The following is an 18,361-nucleotide window of genomic DNA, read 5'->3' on the forward strand; positions in this document are numbered from 1 at the left end:
ATCACCCACTTTCCTGCCTTTTTACTACTTCGCCATTGGCTATTTTTGCACAATTTTTTGCAACTTTTAACCCATTTTTGATACTTTTTGCCCTTTTTGCCTCTTTAATCCTTGCCTGTCTTATCCCTGTTGTGCCACTCCTTTATCCATATTTTGCCACTTTTCATTTCTTTTTTCACCATTTTTTTCCATTATGATATACTTTTTGCCCCTTAATTCCTTTATACTAATGGTTTGCCACATTTTAACCTCTTTTCACCACTTTTCCTGCAAGTTTTTGGCCCTTTGTGCCACTCCACAGCCCATTTGGATGCCTATCACTCATTTTTGCCACTTTAACCCCCTTTCACCACTTTATCCTGCCATTTTTGCCAATTTTAACAATTTTTTTTATATTTACTATTAATGACTGACGAGTGAATTTCTGTAAAAACAAATCAACGTGAAGTCATTCTAAAACTATTTGACTATTAATTGCTTTTGGGGGTGGATTTAACAGCTGCAGACATTTAAAGCCAAAAGATACTCTTAAAACCACAACATTTTCTCTTATTCTGAATTTAATAATCATTTAGGGGCCAGACAGGAAGATTTGGGGGGCCTGATTTGGCCCCCAGGCCGCCAGTTGATGATCAGTGACCTACATCGTCTAATCTTCAACCTGCCACAGCTTCTCTCTGATATCACAGAGCTCCACCTTGTGGATAGTTGAAAGAATTACACCTGCCGTAGAATAACCTGGACGTCTTAGGTCAAGTCAAGCTTTCTTTATTGTCATTTCAGCCTTATAGAAGTGCACACTGGGATGGAGTTTTGTTTCCCTAGGGCTGTGGTGCTTAATATGACATTTTAGAATTAAAAGGTAGAAACTTTAGTTAAAGATGGTGCAAAAGAAACTGTTTAAGTGGCAGATTTGGTGTATAAAACAGGCCAGCATCAGCTGATCTAGCAGTGCTTTTAAAGTGAAAATAGTAGAAACAGTATAAATGGTGCATATATTGGCATAAATACATGAAAGATACAGCAGAATGTACAAATGTGAAAACTGTTGAGGAATAGATGGTTGAGCTGGGTGTCGAGAGTGTGTGAAGGTTTTTGTGAGAGAGGGAGAGGGTGTGTGTGTGTGGGTATTATCAGCTGATCATCTGATGCCCTGGGGACCAGCCTGCTGGGTAACAATGCTTCGGTACCTTTTCCAGTGGGCAGAAGGGTAGAAGGGTCATCAGCAATCCTGCTGGCTTTTCTGGGGCAGCGTGAATGGCACATTTCCACGATGGCAAGCAAAGAGGATCTGATGATTATTTCCAGCTGTTCTCAATTTCCTTTGTCGGATTTGTGGTTGAGATGGTGCAATCTGTAAACCAGGAAATGATACAGCCAATAGGAATGCTCTTGATAGTCACTCTGAGATGTGTGGGTGGGAGGTACAAGTTTACACTTGGCATTGCCAGCCGCTGCACTGCTGGTCTTACTGGCTGCAGTGCTGGTGTTTAGGGAAGTAGGTAGACAGTTTGGTTTTACTCTCAACCTTCATGCAGGGCGTGTTGATCCTCAACCAGGGGGTTGCCTTGTGTTCTCCTGAGGTCAGTAACCATCTCTCTGTTTTGTTCAGGGATGGGTTGTTCACTGTACGAGTCTGTTAGCTTTACTTCCTCTCTGTAAGCTGACTCATTACGCTCACTGAGAACAACCATGGTTGCATTATCAGCAAATGTGATATGATTGGTGCTGTGTGGTGCAGCACAGTTGTGAAACAGCGGAGTGAACAGCAGTGGACTGAGCACACAACCCTGAGGGACTGCAGTGTTCAGTGTGGCGGTTTTCTTAAGAACTGACTAAGGTCTCAAGTCAGGAAGTCAAGCAGCCAGTAGCAGAGGGAGGTGTTCAGTAGGCTCAGCTTCTGTTAGGTGGTGAGGGATGCAAATTGCATATTGGAGGTCACGTAACTAGAAAAGCTAGGTTTGATATGCCTAGGCGGCAGGGCTCAGCCTTAATAAAAAATATAAAGTGGAAATTATTATATCGATACTGATGTATGAAAATTATTTTAATTCTAATAATTCTAATAATTCTAATTTGTGTAGCCTCTGTGCTTGTATACAGTTTTAATCAGAATTATCCAACCCTCACTGAAAAATCCGGTTTATTGTGAAAATTTTGAGCTGTTTGCAATGAACAAATTAAAAAAACCCAAACTGAAATAGCTCAACACAACTAATTCTTCAAGTGGTTTCCCGAAATTCAACTGAAAATGCAACTTATACTGACTTCTCCAGTCTCAGAATTGTTCAACCCCTGAACAGAATCTCTCACAACAGCTCAAATACTCAAAACCAGTGTTGTTTCAATTACACCTGATGCTGCTAATCAAGCACCAGATTTGCTTGAGCTGCACATGAAATACCTCAACTAGGAGGGGTTTGTTGAGAGTCCCCTGACTGCATGTTACTGCATGTTATGGCAGAGTCAAAAGAATGGTGCAAAAAGTTAAGAGAAGAGATCATTGCCCTTCACAAACAAGGAACAGGATACAAAAAGATAGCAAAGGTACTGAATGTTCCTAGAGACATCTTTGGAAGCATGGTTCGCAGCTTCAGTTAAAGGAAGCTATAAATGGCTGCAACCAGATACAGTGCAGTGAAAAAGTATTTACCCCCTTTCTGATTCCTGACTTTTTTGCATATTTATCACACTTAAATGTTTCGGGTCATCAAACCAATTTTAATATCTCACAAAGACAACCCAAGTAAATAGAAAATGCAGTTTCTGAATGATGATTTTATTTATTAAGGGAAAACAAAATCCAAACCTATCTGACCCTGTGTGAAAAAGTAATTGCCCCCTGAACCTAATAACTGGTTGTTCCACCCTTGGCAGCAATAACTGAAATCAGTCGTTTGTGATAACTGGTGATGAGTCTTCAGCATCCCCGTGGAGGAATTTTGGCCCACTTTTCTTCGCAGAATTGTTTTAACTCAGCCATATTGGAGGGTTTTCAAGCATGAACTGCCCGTTTAAGGTCACACCACAGCATCTCAGTTGGATTTAAGTCCAGGCTTTGACTGGGCCACCCCAAAACCTTAATTTTGGGTTTTTTAGCCATGCAGAGGTGGACTTGCTGGTATATTTCGGGTGGTTGTCCTGCTGCATAACCCAAGAGCACTTGAGTTTGAGGGCATGAACTGATGGCAGGATATTGGCCTTCAGGATTTTCTGGTAGACAGCAGAATTCATTGCTCCATCAATCACAGCAAGTGGTCCAGGTCCTGAAGCAGCAAAGCAGCCCCAGACCATCACATTGCCACCACCATGTTTGACTGTTGGCATGATGTTCTTTTTATCAAATGCTGTGTTATTTTTACTCCAGATGTAACGGGCCACACACCTTCCAAAAAGTTCAACTTTTGTCTCGTCAGTCCACAGAATATTTCTCCAAAAGTCTTGGGGATCATCAAGATGTTTCTTTGCAAATGTGAGATGAGTCTTTGTGTTCCTTTCTGTCAGTAGTGGATTTGGCCTTGGAACTCTCCCATGGATGCCATTGTAACAGAGGCCAGTGAGGCCTGCAGTTCTTTGGATGTGGTTCTGGGTTCTTTTGTGACCTCCTGGATGAGTCGTTGTTTCACTCTTGGAGTCATTTTGGTTGGCTGACCACTCCTGGGAAGATTCACCACTGTTCCCGGTTTTCTCCATTTGTGGATAATGGCTCTGACTGTGATTTGCTGGAGTCCCAAAGCCTTGGAAATGGCTTGTTAACCTTTTCCAGACTGATAGATTTCAGTCACTTTGTTTCTCATTTGTTCTTGAATTTCTTTGGATCATGGCATGATGTGTTTCTTTTCAAGATCTTGTAGTCTACTTCACTTTGTGTGACAGCTTCTATTTAAGTGATTTCTTCATTCAACAAATCTGGTGGTAATCAGGCCTGGGAGTGGCCAGTGAAATTGAACTATGGTTAATCACAGTTAACTCATGACTTCATGGGGGCAATGACTTTTTCACAAAGGGCCAGATATGTTTGGATTTTTTCCCCCCTTGATAAATAAAATCATCATTAAAAAATGCATTTTCTATTTACTTGGGTTGTCTTTGTGCAATATTAAAATTGGTTTGATGATCAGAAATATGTAAGTATGATAAATATGTGAAAAAATCAGGGATCAGAAAGGGGGCAAATACTTTTTCACAGCACTGTATATGAGAAGGCAGGTTGTTAAAAACCCTCAGGTGACTGCAAAAGCCCTCCAGCTAGACACAGTGGCAACAGGGCCTGAGGTTTCAGTGAGTACAGTAAGGCGTATACCAAACGTAGCCTGTTTCCGTGCCAGAACTCCCAGACATGCACCACAACTGGCCCAAAAACACAAGAGAAATCGCCTCCAATAGGCTCTAAGCTGGAACTGTTTGGCACGATCAATCAGCGGTATGTCTGGAGGAAGAAGAATGAAGCATACACTGAAAAGAACACTGTGATCACAGTTGAGCTTGGCTAGGTGATGCTCTGGGGCTGCTTTGCATCCTGTGGCACTGGAAACCTGCAACATGTGGAAGGCAAGATGGATTCATTAAAGTATCAGGAAATCCTAGGAGGAAACGTCATTCCTCCCTTTTCTGTGTTTCTCACTGGTGAATCCATCTAGCAAAGCTCCCATCTGAACCATCTGGGCCCAGTTAGAAAGTGACAGGACCAATCAGCGATCGTGTGCAAGCAGCAACAAGAGGCCGGTGCATTTATGGTGGAAGACGTTACCATGAATGCTGCTAAAGCGTCAGTTTCATCAGAACTTCACGACACTGAGCATTGAGTTGTTTTCTTTTCAAAAGTGACAAAAGTAGTTTACTGACATGTCTACAGTAGCCATGTTCAGTTCTGTCTCTATGGTGTTTACTCCTTTGGTAGGGGCGCAGCTCGGTAGCAGCTACGTCACGTGTTTTGTTTCTCTGATTGGCCCGTAAAGATGTGACAGACAGAACGTTCATCAAATCACCCTCTGGGTTTTTTTTTCAAAGGCTCTGCCCTTTCCCAAATACTGTCTATGAGTGGTTTTCCTAGACGGATGTGTGAAACACATCCATCTGGCATGCCAGATCATCTGATACCCCTGGTTTCAAAGTCTTAAAGCCCACTGAGACTGTTCTCTTATGCTTGTACCTCAGTCTTATTGGTGACTGTACCTGCTCAGGTGTTGATCTCTGCCTGTTGAATAAACTTAACCTGATTACATAAACTGATTTTTTCCACCTTGTAAGTCTAATAGCTGGTTATTGATGAACTTAATCTGCTCATTATGTGACAGAATGGATTCCAGCAGGTAAACAGAGAATGACTGTGTGTTAAAATCAACCTTTAACCTGTCAGCAGAGCTCCACCTCCTCAACCTACTCCCACTTCTTCTTTTTGGACTTTGATTCTCAGTCAGACAGTTTAAAGCCGATCAAAGCAGCAGGTCGATCACAGAGGACCGAGACAGAGAAGGAGACACAAAAATGAGTCAGAGAAACACTGTGGTCAACGTGGAGACATGGATCTCTCAAAACAGGAACGCCTTCCTGCCTCCAGTCTGCAACAAACTCATGTGAGTCCTTTTACTGAGACATGCAGAAATCCAGAGTCCTGTCTGCAGAGACACTGTACGTCTGCATGATGTCATAAAAAGACAAACTGCTGTGGTAGTCTTTCTAAAAGGGGATTTTTAAAGGATTTATTTTAAAGCGTTTGCCTTTATTCAGAGAGGACACAACAGTGGATAGTGTTGGAAAACCAGTGAGAGAGTGGGGAATGACATGCAGGAAAGGAGCCACAGGTCAGATTTGCTTAGAAGACTAGCTTCTATTAATGAGGTGCAACCTAAGGGACAGATTTAGTCTTGACAGAGGCTGTGGAGGCCGGACTTTCAAATAAACTAAACTAAAATTAATATTTTTGGTGTAGTTCACATAGTGTCTTTATTTTATTTTCAAATATACATCATTTTAGCACTGAAACCAGTCATGTCTACAGCCAGCCACAGGGGGATGATTGAAATAATTTGGCTCCATATTTCTGTGGCTGTCCATCACAGGGTTTTACTCTAATATGGTGTCTTGATTGGTGTAAAAACATGTGCAGGAAACATGTTATTTGTGTTGATTCTCAGGTAAATTGCATTCTCTAAGAGCCTGACATTGAAAGCTGGTTCATAAAACTGCAGCTTTAATCAGGATAACTGTCATGGTAGGCATGCTTTTGCCACACTCTAAAAGTTCTGTGTTATTTAATCAACACAATTCCTGGGTTGCAAGGGTTGGGTTGTATTTCTGTGTCAATTTTCAGAAATTAACCCTTTTTCTCGTGAAAGGGTAATTCCAATTTCTGGGTTGCTTGAGTTAATTATATTTCTGGGTTAACATATCCGAGTATCCCATGCTCTGGGTTGACACCTTGTTGCTCAAAATTTTCCAAAACCATGGGTGAGACTGTCAGTGCATCGGTTGGCACTGGCAGGCAGTGGATCCATCATGACTTCCACATGTGGCGAAGCCAATGTTTTGCCTCGCTGTGTCTCCACCCCACCAGAGAGAGAGTGATCAGCTGAACCTGATCACTGTCTAGGTCCTGTAATGTTTTTAAAGGACTCTTCACTATTGGGGGACAGGGCTAATGGTGGAAGTCTACATTTTTTGGGTGCTTTTCTAGTTTCATCATCCAGACAAGTTGACTGACTTTGTCAAGCTCTCGCACAGGAAACATGAGCGGCTATTTTTTATTCTGAACCATAGATGTGGTGACATACAGACAGGGTGGTCTGCAACATTGACCCCCTCACTCATGGTGTCACACCTCAACCCATTAATCTGGGTTAAATGAATAACACATTTTTCCTGGTTAAATTAACACCAGGACAGTGCCGGTCGCTTTATACCCTGAGGTTGGGTTAAAAACAACCGGAATTGGGTTGGTTTTAACACAGGAGTTTTTAGTGTGCATGCATAATGTTTATTTACAATGGCTGACAGAAGGATTTCTGCCAGAAAGCATTCAGAAGTCATTTCTGATAATACTGGTACAATGTTAACTGTTTAGGGTCAATTTAATAGCTGTAGGGATTTAAAAGCAAAAGATGCCCTAAAAACCAAGACATCATTTTCCTCTGCACATTTCCTAAATTTAAAGATTTTTTGGGAGCCAAATGGAAAACTTTAGGGCATTGATTCCTGACCTTTGGGTCACAATCCAAGAGTCATGAAGCCATTTTCAGTGGGTTGCCAAAGTGTGCCTGGAAAAAAGAGTCAAAAACCTGTGATGTGCTTTTATTTTGAAGGATAAGTCTCAGCCATTTTGTTTCATTACATCTTTTGTTCCATTTCTGCTGCACTATTTTTCCATTTAAAGCATTTAGATGCGATTGTAAAACATAGGAACTTTGGGTCGTGATTTGCCTTTAAGGACATGGTGGTGGGTCCTGATGCTAGACCAGTTGAGAACCACTGTTTTAGGGGTTCTGCTATGGCCCTATGGCCGTCAGTTGAAGGTAAGTGCTCTAGACCGTCTGTGGCTCATTAAACAGAACCTTTAAAATACATGTAAACATGTCAGTCACACCGAATTTAAACCAAGGTTATAATAGTTTTGGATTTTCATGAGTTTTTATTTTGATTTCATTTTCACTTTCTGTGCTCAGTTTCAGTTCAGTTTTCATTAGGTTTTACTGCTGTTTTTTTTAGTTTAGTTTCTATTTTGCAAAAATGCTTTGTTTGGTTGAGTTTTTATTAGTTTTAGTGTTAGTTTTAGATTTTTTTTCAGTCACATGTCAGGGCTGAGTGAACGTCCTACTCTTCACTTATCATTTGATTTATTTAAAGATGATTTTTGGCTACAACTCCAGACATAAAACTACAACTGTGAACTCTTAACCAATCAGTTCAGGTGATTTTACACTCCTCAGACTTGAGTGTAGGTGCCAGTCAGTATGGTCATGTCAAAGACGAAAACTATGAATATTTTGTCTCTATTTTTTTTTTTTTCAATCAGTTTTGTAAGTGTTTTAGTTTTAGTTATTTTCCATTTTTTGGTAAAGCTTAGTTTTTTTTAGTTTTAGTTAACTTAAATGATTTTTGAGTTTTAGTTTTAGTTAATTAGTTTAAGTGAACTGTAATGACCTTGATTCAAACTAAATCAAATTTCTCAAAGAGTTACCAACACATCTACATGATGTGATTGGAGACTCACTCACATGTATACACTGTAATTGACTTTACCTTGGTGAGGCGTTCTGCACAAGCTCCAGAGACCACACTGAACTTTGACCTGGAAGTCAATGAGCATAAATTTGAAGCAAAGATGTTGCATTGTCTGCTTTCAGGTATAACTGTAAGCTAGAGGGATAGCATGCATGGCGTTTTGGCCAATAAGTAAAACATAGAGTCTGTGAAAAAGTACTCCTGTTAAGTTGCCTAGCTGAGATACAACTGTTGCTCAACTTTACCAAACATGTAAATGTTTAGACATCCAGAGTCTTTTCTGCAGGGATACATGTGTTACATTAACTTTCTGTTCCAGTCATGACCTGTGACCAGAACTCACTTGGTGACCAAAGCCCAATCAAAATGTTTATAATTTGCTGGTTTGTTGTGGTCTATCATTTCAATCAGACCACTACCCCATGAAGTGTATTTGTATTCCACTGTTTCCTTTAAAAGCATGTTAGGCATCCCGAGTTGTGGTGAGGCATCCTTGTAATGTGCAGTGATGTTCTGGCAGCAACAATGTATAAAGGTGAAATAGCCACAAGCTAGGAGGCTAGAAGCGCCTTTTTAACAGCTTTTCCCCCTTGTTTTGTCATAAACATGCTCTCAAGGGAGATGCTGATATTCTATCTAAATAAACTTTGTTGGGGAACTCACCTGACATGCAAGTTAGACTGTTTCGTAAATTCATTTCATGTAAATATCTCACATTTATTTGTGAAACCTCCAATACAGTACAAAACATTTGGGAAGGGCCGTACATTTAAAAAATTCTAGGGAGTGATTGGACATACGTTCTGTCTGTCACATTCATGACTGGCCAATCCAAGCAATAAGACAAATGCGTAGCTCCAAAGCTAACCTCAGCTATACGGGCTAGCCCTGCCATAGTATTTGAACTGCTGAGCTTCTCGGTGGCTAAAATTCATGCTGAAGCCTCTTGTTTTGATAAAGCAATGTAGCCCAGCTCTGCTAAAACTGCCACCATAACTGCTACACTGGTGGTAGTCATTGTTATCTGCCTACTGAACAAAAAAACCCCGTCTGTAGCTCCCGCCTTGTTCTCCTCAAACGGCGCTGATTGGCCAGAACTGTTGCTGGTTTGGCACAAATGATGTAGATTGGAGCTTTTCAAGATGGACTGGCCTGATGACAGTAGGCTGTCTGGCCAGTACATCTGTTCTGCAAGGTTATTGGGGAACTAGTTCTGAATTCAAAGTCTAATGTGACTAAGTTAGGCATTTCTCGCCTCTTTAGGTTGTTGTTATACTGCTGCAGACTCCATCAGCTGACAGGGCTTTAATGTGGGCTGGTACACACGAGCATCTACACTACCAAACCACCAGATGAAAGCATCCAAGGCTACATAGATCTGCTGTCTGAGCAATCACATATCAGATGACTGTCATTAGGTGCTTACAACCCTAAAGACTACCACTCAGTGGCTGATTATCCTGCATGGATGTTAATGTGAGGTGTAAACAGGGTCTTAGACATCCACAGTCCTTTCTGCAGAGACATCCAGATCATGAATGGACGTTAGGTTTAATGTAATAAAGTATGATTACAAGTCTTTTTTTCCACAATTTCTCACAGGAGTTTCTCTCGTCTCCCTCAGGCATTTCTCTCAGCTGAACATCATGTTTGTCGGGGGTCCAAACACCAGGAAGGATTATCACATCGAGGAGGGAGAGGAAGTCAGTGATTGTTCTGTAGAAATATATCTGATGTTATTTTACTTTCTGTTCCTGATTTCACTTCTTTAAAACTACAGTTTACTGTCTTTATGGTCAGCTCGCTCCATCTGACAGTTAAAGCTCTTGGAAAAAAAAACACTCCATGCACACAGCAGAAACAACTGCTGCTGCTGAGCTGTCAGGATTTTACACAGCAAATGTGGCCGATGAGCATGTGACCAGCACATTTAACATGCTGTTAATCAACAGTCAGTTACGTGTTTTAAGAGTGCGCTTGATCTTTCCTCAGTCATGTCTTAAATGCAGTTAATATGTGATGAATGCTGCAAAACAGCAAATGTGTTTTTGATTGTATAAATATGACAAAATTTATATAAAGAAAAATACTTTATTTTGTATTTTTTAATGCAAAGGCAGAATTTTTTCTTTGACTTGTATGCTGCAGAGCCAAACAACAAAGCAGTGGTTAAGGCCATTCTTAAAAGAAATAAAATAAAAAGAAGCCATACGAAGAATAGCTTGTAACACTTCATTTAAAGGGATATTCATAAGACCTACATGACACCTGTCATTCACATTTTACTGCAACAGATTTGAGCATACCCACTTCTACACACACCACTACCATGAACATCCCAAATCAAGAATGGAAGGTTTCATTGTGCCTTTCACTCTGTCTGGTTGCCCTACACCAGGGGTGTCAAACTCAAGGCCCGCGGCCAAATCCGGCCCAATAAACATACGATCTTTCTATTACTGGCCCACCGGTATGAGGTCTGCAGATTTCCTCCAGTATAAAAATGTTAACCTTAAGGATTGAAAATGTCCGTGTTAAATTACAAAAATCATCTCAGAATGATTTATAATCAGTGTTATTTTTGTCACATTTTATTCTGGTAAAAATGAGATTGAAAGTTAATGGTTAAATGTTGACCTTGTTAGGCTCTTAGGTTAGACCTAAATTCAGAATCCGCGATTGACTTTGACACTCCCGGCCTATCTAGCCCGGCCCTCAGGATGTCTCATTGTCCCGCAGGCTGCAAATGTTTTGAAATCTCAGTCACACACAGGCTAGTCACTTCACACAGCAACCGATGAAAACAAGACTTCTTTTTTCTACATTACTCTGTCTGATAACACCGTCTGGTGATTAAAATGATATAATCTTAAGTAAATGTTGCTTTGTGTTGGACAGCTGTTCTACCAGCTGCAGGGTGACATGTGTCTGAAGGTGATCGAAGACGGCAAACACAAAGACGTGCACATCAAGGAGGGAGAGGTGAGATCTGTATTGGATTTACATTTACACTCATATTCATAGTAAGTAAGTAAAACTTTATTTTATGTCTGTTAACATTAATGCCTTACCGCTTGTGATTAATCTTGAACCTTAACATGTTAAAAAAATCATAACACAGTTAAATTATATGAATAAGTTTGACCACAGCTTGCTCCCGTAGTCCTCCAGCGCGGATGTTTACGTGCCTGGGGGTGAAGGGGTGAGAGGGTCAGACACAGCCAGCAGTGATGAGTGAGGAGACAGACCCAGGTCTGCTTAATGGCAGTTTTCTTTTTAAAAAGCTGGAGAATGTTAGTTAAGAATAAACCAAAACTGTGGGTACATGCTGCAGTGATGAACTGTCTTTACACCGAAGCACAGCGACTCTTAAGTTCCACCTTCAGGTAAAGCACATGTTTGCTAATGTTAGCAAAGACACTAACAACAACACGGGATCAAGCCGTGGTCATACCACTCTGTTCAGCTGCTTCAGGACAATTTTCTTCTTTAGCTGCTCAGATAAATGCTGAAAAGTGCTCCAAAGCTTTGAGTAAGTCCTGTTTGATAACAATATTGATCCAGTGTAGAAATCTGTGGTGGAACTGGCAAAACAGAAGTTAATTAGTGAACTTTAGGAGCTGAAGATGGAAATTAGGATGCGTTCAGGTAACCTCAGTAAATTAGACGCCTGTATTCTATATGTTATGATATGTTCAAATGTCACATAAAAATGGGAAAATTTAGTTTTTGATGATAAATTTCAATAAATACAGTGTGAATATATGTTTATATTTGAGTTAGAATAGATGTGACAGACTGAATCATGGTTTTTTAACTCAAGCTCTACTCAGCTGAGACCACTGGTAGTTTAAATATTTGCCCTAATTTTGTCTTTCCACCAAACTATAGAAAGTATTGATAGTGGTATCTTTAAGGACTCAGATCAGCACTTCCAATGTGCTTTTCATAGAATTAAAAGAATAAAAATAAAACACTTGACAATCCCAACCTTTAAAAATCTTAAAACATAAAAATATACTTAAACTTTTAAAAAATGCTGTGATTAATCACAGTGTAGTGATTTGAATAACTTGATTAATTTTTTAATCGTGTAACAGCACTTGTTTTCTGAAACATTCTCAGCGACTCTGCTGACCTGATGGACTGTGGGAGTTTTTTCCACAGGGTGGGGGCTAGAACAGAAAAAGCCTGATCACTTTTAATTCTGAGGTCTGATGGAGGGATTAACAGAAGGCTGAGATCAGATGATCTGAGTGGACCAGAGGGGATATATGGAACAAGGAGGTCAGAAATGTAACTAGAGGCAGGGCCATGCAGTGCTTTCAGTGTGTGTATCAGGGTTTTGTAGTTGATTCTGAATTTCACTAGAGGCCAGAGGAGAGACACAAGAATGGGTTTGATGTGGGAGCGGTGGCTGGTTCTGGTTAACAGTCTGGCTGCAGCATTTTGAACTGATTGTAAGCAGTACTCATATTTATAGAACCACTGAGTCCTCAAATCCGTCCCTGCACTCTTTCTCTGTCATTTTGTCTAGCATTGACTTCTTTGTGTATCTCTTTGTTACTCAGATGTTCCTGCTTCCAGCTCGCATCCCTCACTCTCCTCAGAGAGAGGCCAACACCGTAGGTCTGGTGGTGGAGAGGAGACGACTGCTGACAGAGACAGACTGCCTCAGGTCACACACTCTGTTTCTCAAACCTAATAATATATACTGTTACAGTTAGCAGATATCTCAGAGGGTTTGATCTAAATTGTTTATTAGAATATGTGACTATGTTGGTTCCTTCAGGTACTATGTGGAGAACAGCACTGATATTCTGTTTGAGAGGTGGTTCTACTGTGAGGACCTGGGAACTCAGCTGGTACCTGTCATCAAAGAGTGAGAACATCAGACATATTAATATATCAATACATCAGTTTATCAGTGCCAATCAATAAATCATTCAGCCTGGTTGTGTTTGTTGTCCTGCAGGTTTATGGAGTCAGAGCAGTTCAGGACAGGGAAGCCTGATCCAAGTGAGTCCGTCTAAAGCATCTTGTGTCAACATAATCTCTATTCAAAGAGTCAGATGTTGTATCTGTTTCTTCTCCTCTTTAGGACAGACCTGAAAAAGCTAGACATTGTCCCTTTTACACATCTGCATGCTAATGTTTTTATTTCACCAACCTTCAGACCTTTTATCTGAGGAAATCACAGGAACATCTGTTTCTTTGTCAGACTTCTACTGCTGTAGTAATCCAGACTGAAACCTATAACTTACTATTTACAGTTAAACAAGAAGTAAAGGGCACGCCTCAGGGGTGGACTGAGTCAAGAAATGACTTTATTTACAGACATATCTGGAGGAGAGGCATTCACTTCACTTTATCTGAACACATGGTCACCCTTAGATGTATTCATCTGAAATGATGCTGCAAACTGAAAAGAAAGACATGGCTCCCACTTAACTCTCACCTCGGGAAACACCAGAATAACAAGTCAGCCATTGTTCTCTGAGTCAGATTTTGTCTGTAAGATCTCTGTGATGTTTATCAGAGGCTACAATGATGATGATGATGATGGTTGTGATGATGACCACTTTATTTAAACCCTAATGTTTTTTTTGTGTAACCAGATGAGGTGTTCAGGGACCCTCCGTTCCAGATGAATTCCATGAAGGTCATGTCTCCATTCTGCTTCAAACTCTGGTTGGACAAACAGAGACCAGCTCTGACCAGTAGGGGACAGATTGACATGTTTGGAGAGCAGTTTGAAACACAGGTTTGCCTTGATAATAAAAATATGTTTAACAATATTGAATCCTGACAGTCAATGATGTAAAAATGAGCTACAGATTCATTGAAATAAATTATAAAAACACCTCGCATGATGTTTAGATAGATATACTACAGCCATTTTTTTATATGATAATAATATGGAAGCCTATATAGAAGGCCATTTCTGCCACTTAAAAGAGAGAAATGTGGAAGTTAGGCAATAAAAAACAAAATCATAGGTCATAATGATGAGATAAAAATTTGAAATTATGAGATTAAAAAAGTCATAATTGTGAGATAAAAAGAAAAAAGTCAAAATTATGACATAAAAAGTCATAAAAATGGGATAAAAAGTCTAAATTATGAAATGTAAAGTTGAAATTATGAGATACAAAGTCCTAATTATGAGATAAAAGTCAAAATTATGATACAAAAAGTCATAAGATAAAGAGTCAAAATCATGAGCAAAAAAGGAAAGATTATGAGATGACAAAGTCCTAATCATGAGATAAAAAAAATCAAAATTATGAGAAAAAAAATCATGAAATAAAAAGTCAAAATTATGAGATTATAAAGTCCTAATCATGAGATAAGAAGTCAAAATATTGAGATAAAAAGTCAAATGAAAGAGATAAAAAGTTGAAATAGTGAGAAATAAAGTCATACTTATGAGATAAAATAATTTTGACTTTTTATTTCATATATTTTACTTTCCATCTCATAATTATGACTTAAGATTTTTTTTTACTTTCATATTTTTCCTTTTTTATTTGGTGGAAATGGGCTTCCATACTACCAAGCCTTCATTGCTGATTTCTGTAATTTATCATTAAGTTATTACAGTTAATGATTAACGACAATGCCTCACTCTGCTGAATTTATACTGTGTGTGTGTATTATTACAGGTGAAGCTATTTGGACCTGGTCACACAGTGTCAACCGTGCAGCAGAGTGATGTCTGGATCTGGCAGATGGTTTGTTTCCCTAAACTAATTCTTTATTCTGCAGCTGTTGTACCTTCAGGAGTCGCTGACATAACTCACCCTGTTAGTCAGAGCTGTTTCCTGTCAGTCTGTTTAATCCTCTTTCTTATTATTATTGTTCATCAGGAGGGAAGCTCTGTAGTGAGCATGAACCAGCACCAGTTCAGACTCTCTGCAGGAGACAGTTTACTCGTCCCTGAGCACCAACAGTGAGTCAATGTTCAAAATCAATAACTGACTGTGTGAAAACAGTAAGACAGGCACTGAGGCTTTTCTTTCTCCATGTTTAATTTCATCATTGAGCTCAAACAATTATGATGTAAAAATGATGTAAACATCTTTTGAGAGATTAAAGCTATGATTTAGTGAAATTTGTGCTGGATTTCAAACAGAACATTTCTTTGTGGATTGACGGTGGAGATCATAATGAATCTACTTTAAAAAACACTTTATCAGAGCATTCTGCAGTTTCCTGAGCTTCATAATGAAAACCCTAATAAAATGTCACAGCACTGTTTACTGTTAAATATTAACAACAAATCACAAAGCATACATAGACACTCTGCTTACCCATAATATTAATGAATAATAGACTTATCATATAAAAATGAAGATGTAGCGTGATTTTATCTGCAGGAAGTAACCTTTGTTGTGTTTGTACAGGTACGAGTGGATGAGGGAGGAGGGGACTGTAGCTCTGTTTGTGGTCCAGAACCCAGAGAGGAAGAGACCCTGAAGACCCTCAACATCACATCTGTAATATACACAGTATTATGATTGGAGAGTAGATTTAATATAAATGAGCACTAAATCAAGATATAAGAGTTATTAGATTTTAAATATCAGCCAACAGTTATTTAACACAAAGCTGACTGTTTGTTGATGCCAAGAGCACACTGATAAAGTCAGAGCAAAGCAGGAGTCACACACCTGGCAGACCAGATGTACACTCACTGGTCACTTTATTAGGTATACCTGTTAACTTCTTATTATCACAACCCTCATTAGCCAATTATGTGACAGCAACCAATTCATTTAGACAAATAAACATGGTCAAAATGACCCGCTGAAGTTCAAACCATCAGAATGGGGAGGAAAAGTGATTTAAGTGTCTTTAAACGTGCCATAGCTGGTGGTGGTCTGGTGGGCTGTCTGCTGATCTACTTGGATTTTCACACACAAGCATCTCTAGGATCTTCAGTTGTGGTTCTCAGCATGTCAGGCCACACCATGAACTCCTTAACAACAAATCCTGATTCCAAAATTCTTATTTTTTCAATCATAACAATGAAAAATTGGGAACTATGGACATTAGTTGGCACAAAAGATCTGCCAAAACAAAGAGATGGAGACATGGCCTTCAAAATAAAAGCATGTGTTAGACAGATTTTTTTTACTAGGCACATGTCCACGACCCACTGAAAATGGCGTTTGGGTCCCAACCCACTTTTGTGTCCTAACCCAACCATTGAGACCCAAGTGTCTACAGGGAATGGTCTGAAAGAAAAAATGGAGCTCTAAGAAAGGCAACAATAATTCAACAACTGCTTGTTTTAACCACACTGGTTGTCATCAGTCATCTAAGCTCAAGCAAATGAAGCTGAAGTTCACACAGGCTCACTAGAATTGGACAAAAGAAGACTGTAAAATCTTTCTGTAAGATCTCATCTTCCAATTAGTTTCGATTTCTGTTGCAGCATTTGAATAGCAGGGTCAGAATTTGGCATTAAAAAATGAAAGCCTGTTTAACCACCAACAGCCATGGCACATTTAAGTCATATAAATCACATTTCTTCCCATTCTTATACTTGGTTTGAACTTCAGTACACAGCCTTTACCAAATCATTATGCTTAAATTTATTGGTTCCTGCTATTTCACCGAACAGGTGTACCTAATAAAGTGGTCACTGAGTGTAGTATATTCCTCTATATACTCGAACTCCAACAAATATCTTTAGAGATATTGGATGAGAGTTGGTAATTTTTTTTATTTTTCTGATTCTGGTGCTTACTTCATAGCTTTTATATGGTTCCCATGCCTGAATGGTGCCTGAATCAATGCTTTTGAGAGAAAAGAAGTGTGTTGAAAGCTGAGATTAAAGCTGTCTGGTTAGCCTAAATAGTGGAAACCTGTGCAACAGAGGCAAACAATAAAGTAAATGTGTTGGTCAGTTTCCTCGGTATGAAAATGGAAGCAGATAAGAGACATTACTCCAAACAATAAAACAATTAAAAGACATTTATGTTGGCTGAAATAAAGTGAGTTTACATAAATCACACAAAGTTCACAACTTGGAGTGGCAGGGGGTTGCATTGGGGTGGTGGGGTATCCAAAGGAAGCAACGACACCTGTGCTGTAATTCAGTTTTGGATGTGTTGCTGCCAGTACCGTATCTGTACTGGATTTTGACACTAATCCCTACATTATACTGATCTACACTTTATTTTAAGTTTATTTTACTGTGCATGTTACAGCTATTTTCAGCTTCCTGTCCTAAGAAAACCCTTAGTCTTTCTAATAAACTGAAAAATTAATACAAAACTTAAAATTATCTTCATCTCAATAAGTGATATAAATGCCCCAATATTAATACTGAACTGAAAACATTTAATGTTTATGGACTTTTAAAAGATAAACTTTTATAACAGGGCATCCATAAAACAGATATTTGATAATTAAACCGACCATGATGCTTTGCTGCAGATTAAACTAGTCCTAACTGTATCAGAAGTTAAAATGTGCTCACTGTGCTGGTGTGCTCATTTCTACCTGTAGGTGATGTTATAAATCATTCCCTCATTTCTGTGTTCATAGTGGAAACATGATTATGTTACTGTTAATAGAAAACTGTAAATTGCACTGTATAGCTGTAAATCAAATGTAAATTCATGTAAATTAAAACTTTAATTTCAACTTGTCCTTTTTACTTTTACTAGGACTGCTAGTATTAGTGACTGTGTCAACAGGATGTAAAAGTAAAGATGTTTATCCTCTTGTCCAAATATGGTCATAAAAGAAGACGATGATGGTTTTAGGCCTCGTCCACATGGAGACAAATTCAGGAGTATGTGCAAAAGATTTTTGTCATATCGGCGTTTCATCCACACGAAAAGGCCGTTAAACACAATTTTTTGAAATTGGGTCCCAGAGTGAACAAATCTGTATTCGCCTACTGTTTCATCTCCGTTTGGACAGCCAACCACGTCTTTCTTGAAATGATTACATCATACATAGCATAGCCCACTTAAGCCGCATGCATGGGTCAACCCAAAACGACAGTGGCGGATTATAGCGTTGGGTTCGTGCAGCAGAAGGTAGGGACAAAGACATCTGAAAGAAAAGGTTAAAAGGGGATAAAAAAGACGTTTAATATTAGAGATACTGGTGTGGCGTTACT

The 18,361-nt window shown here is 39.3% G+C and overlaps 1 protein-coding gene across 1 annotated transcript; it reads left to right on the forward strand.

Annotated features, from left to right (window-relative positions):
- The first annotated feature begins 1,469 nt into the window (after positions 1 to 1,469).
- haao (3-hydroxyanthranilate 3,4-dioxygenase) lies at positions 1,470 to 17,877 on the forward strand. Its single transcript, XM_041788953.1, has 11 exons — positions 1,470 to 1,583; positions 5,417 to 5,576; positions 9,845 to 9,923; positions 11,119 to 11,202; positions 12,792 to 12,898; positions 13,013 to 13,102; positions 13,196 to 13,239; positions 13,839 to 13,984; positions 14,886 to 14,954; positions 15,090 to 15,172; positions 15,627 to 17,877. The coding sequence occupies exons 2-11, from the start codon at positions 5,488 to 5,490 to the stop codon at positions 15,697 to 15,699; spliced, it is 864 nt and encodes a 287-aa protein (XP_041644887.1). The 5' UTR covers positions 1,470 to 1,583; positions 5,417 to 5,487; the 3' UTR covers positions 15,700 to 17,877.
- The last annotated feature ends 484 nt before the right edge of the window (positions 17,878 to 18,361 follow it).

This window comes from Cheilinus undulatus, linkage group 6 (assembly GCF_018320785.1).
Source record: "Cheilinus undulatus linkage group 6, ASM1832078v1, whole genome shotgun sequence".
In the NCBI taxonomy this organism is placed as follows: Eukaryota; Metazoa; Chordata; class Actinopteri; order Labriformes; family Labridae; genus Cheilinus; species Cheilinus undulatus.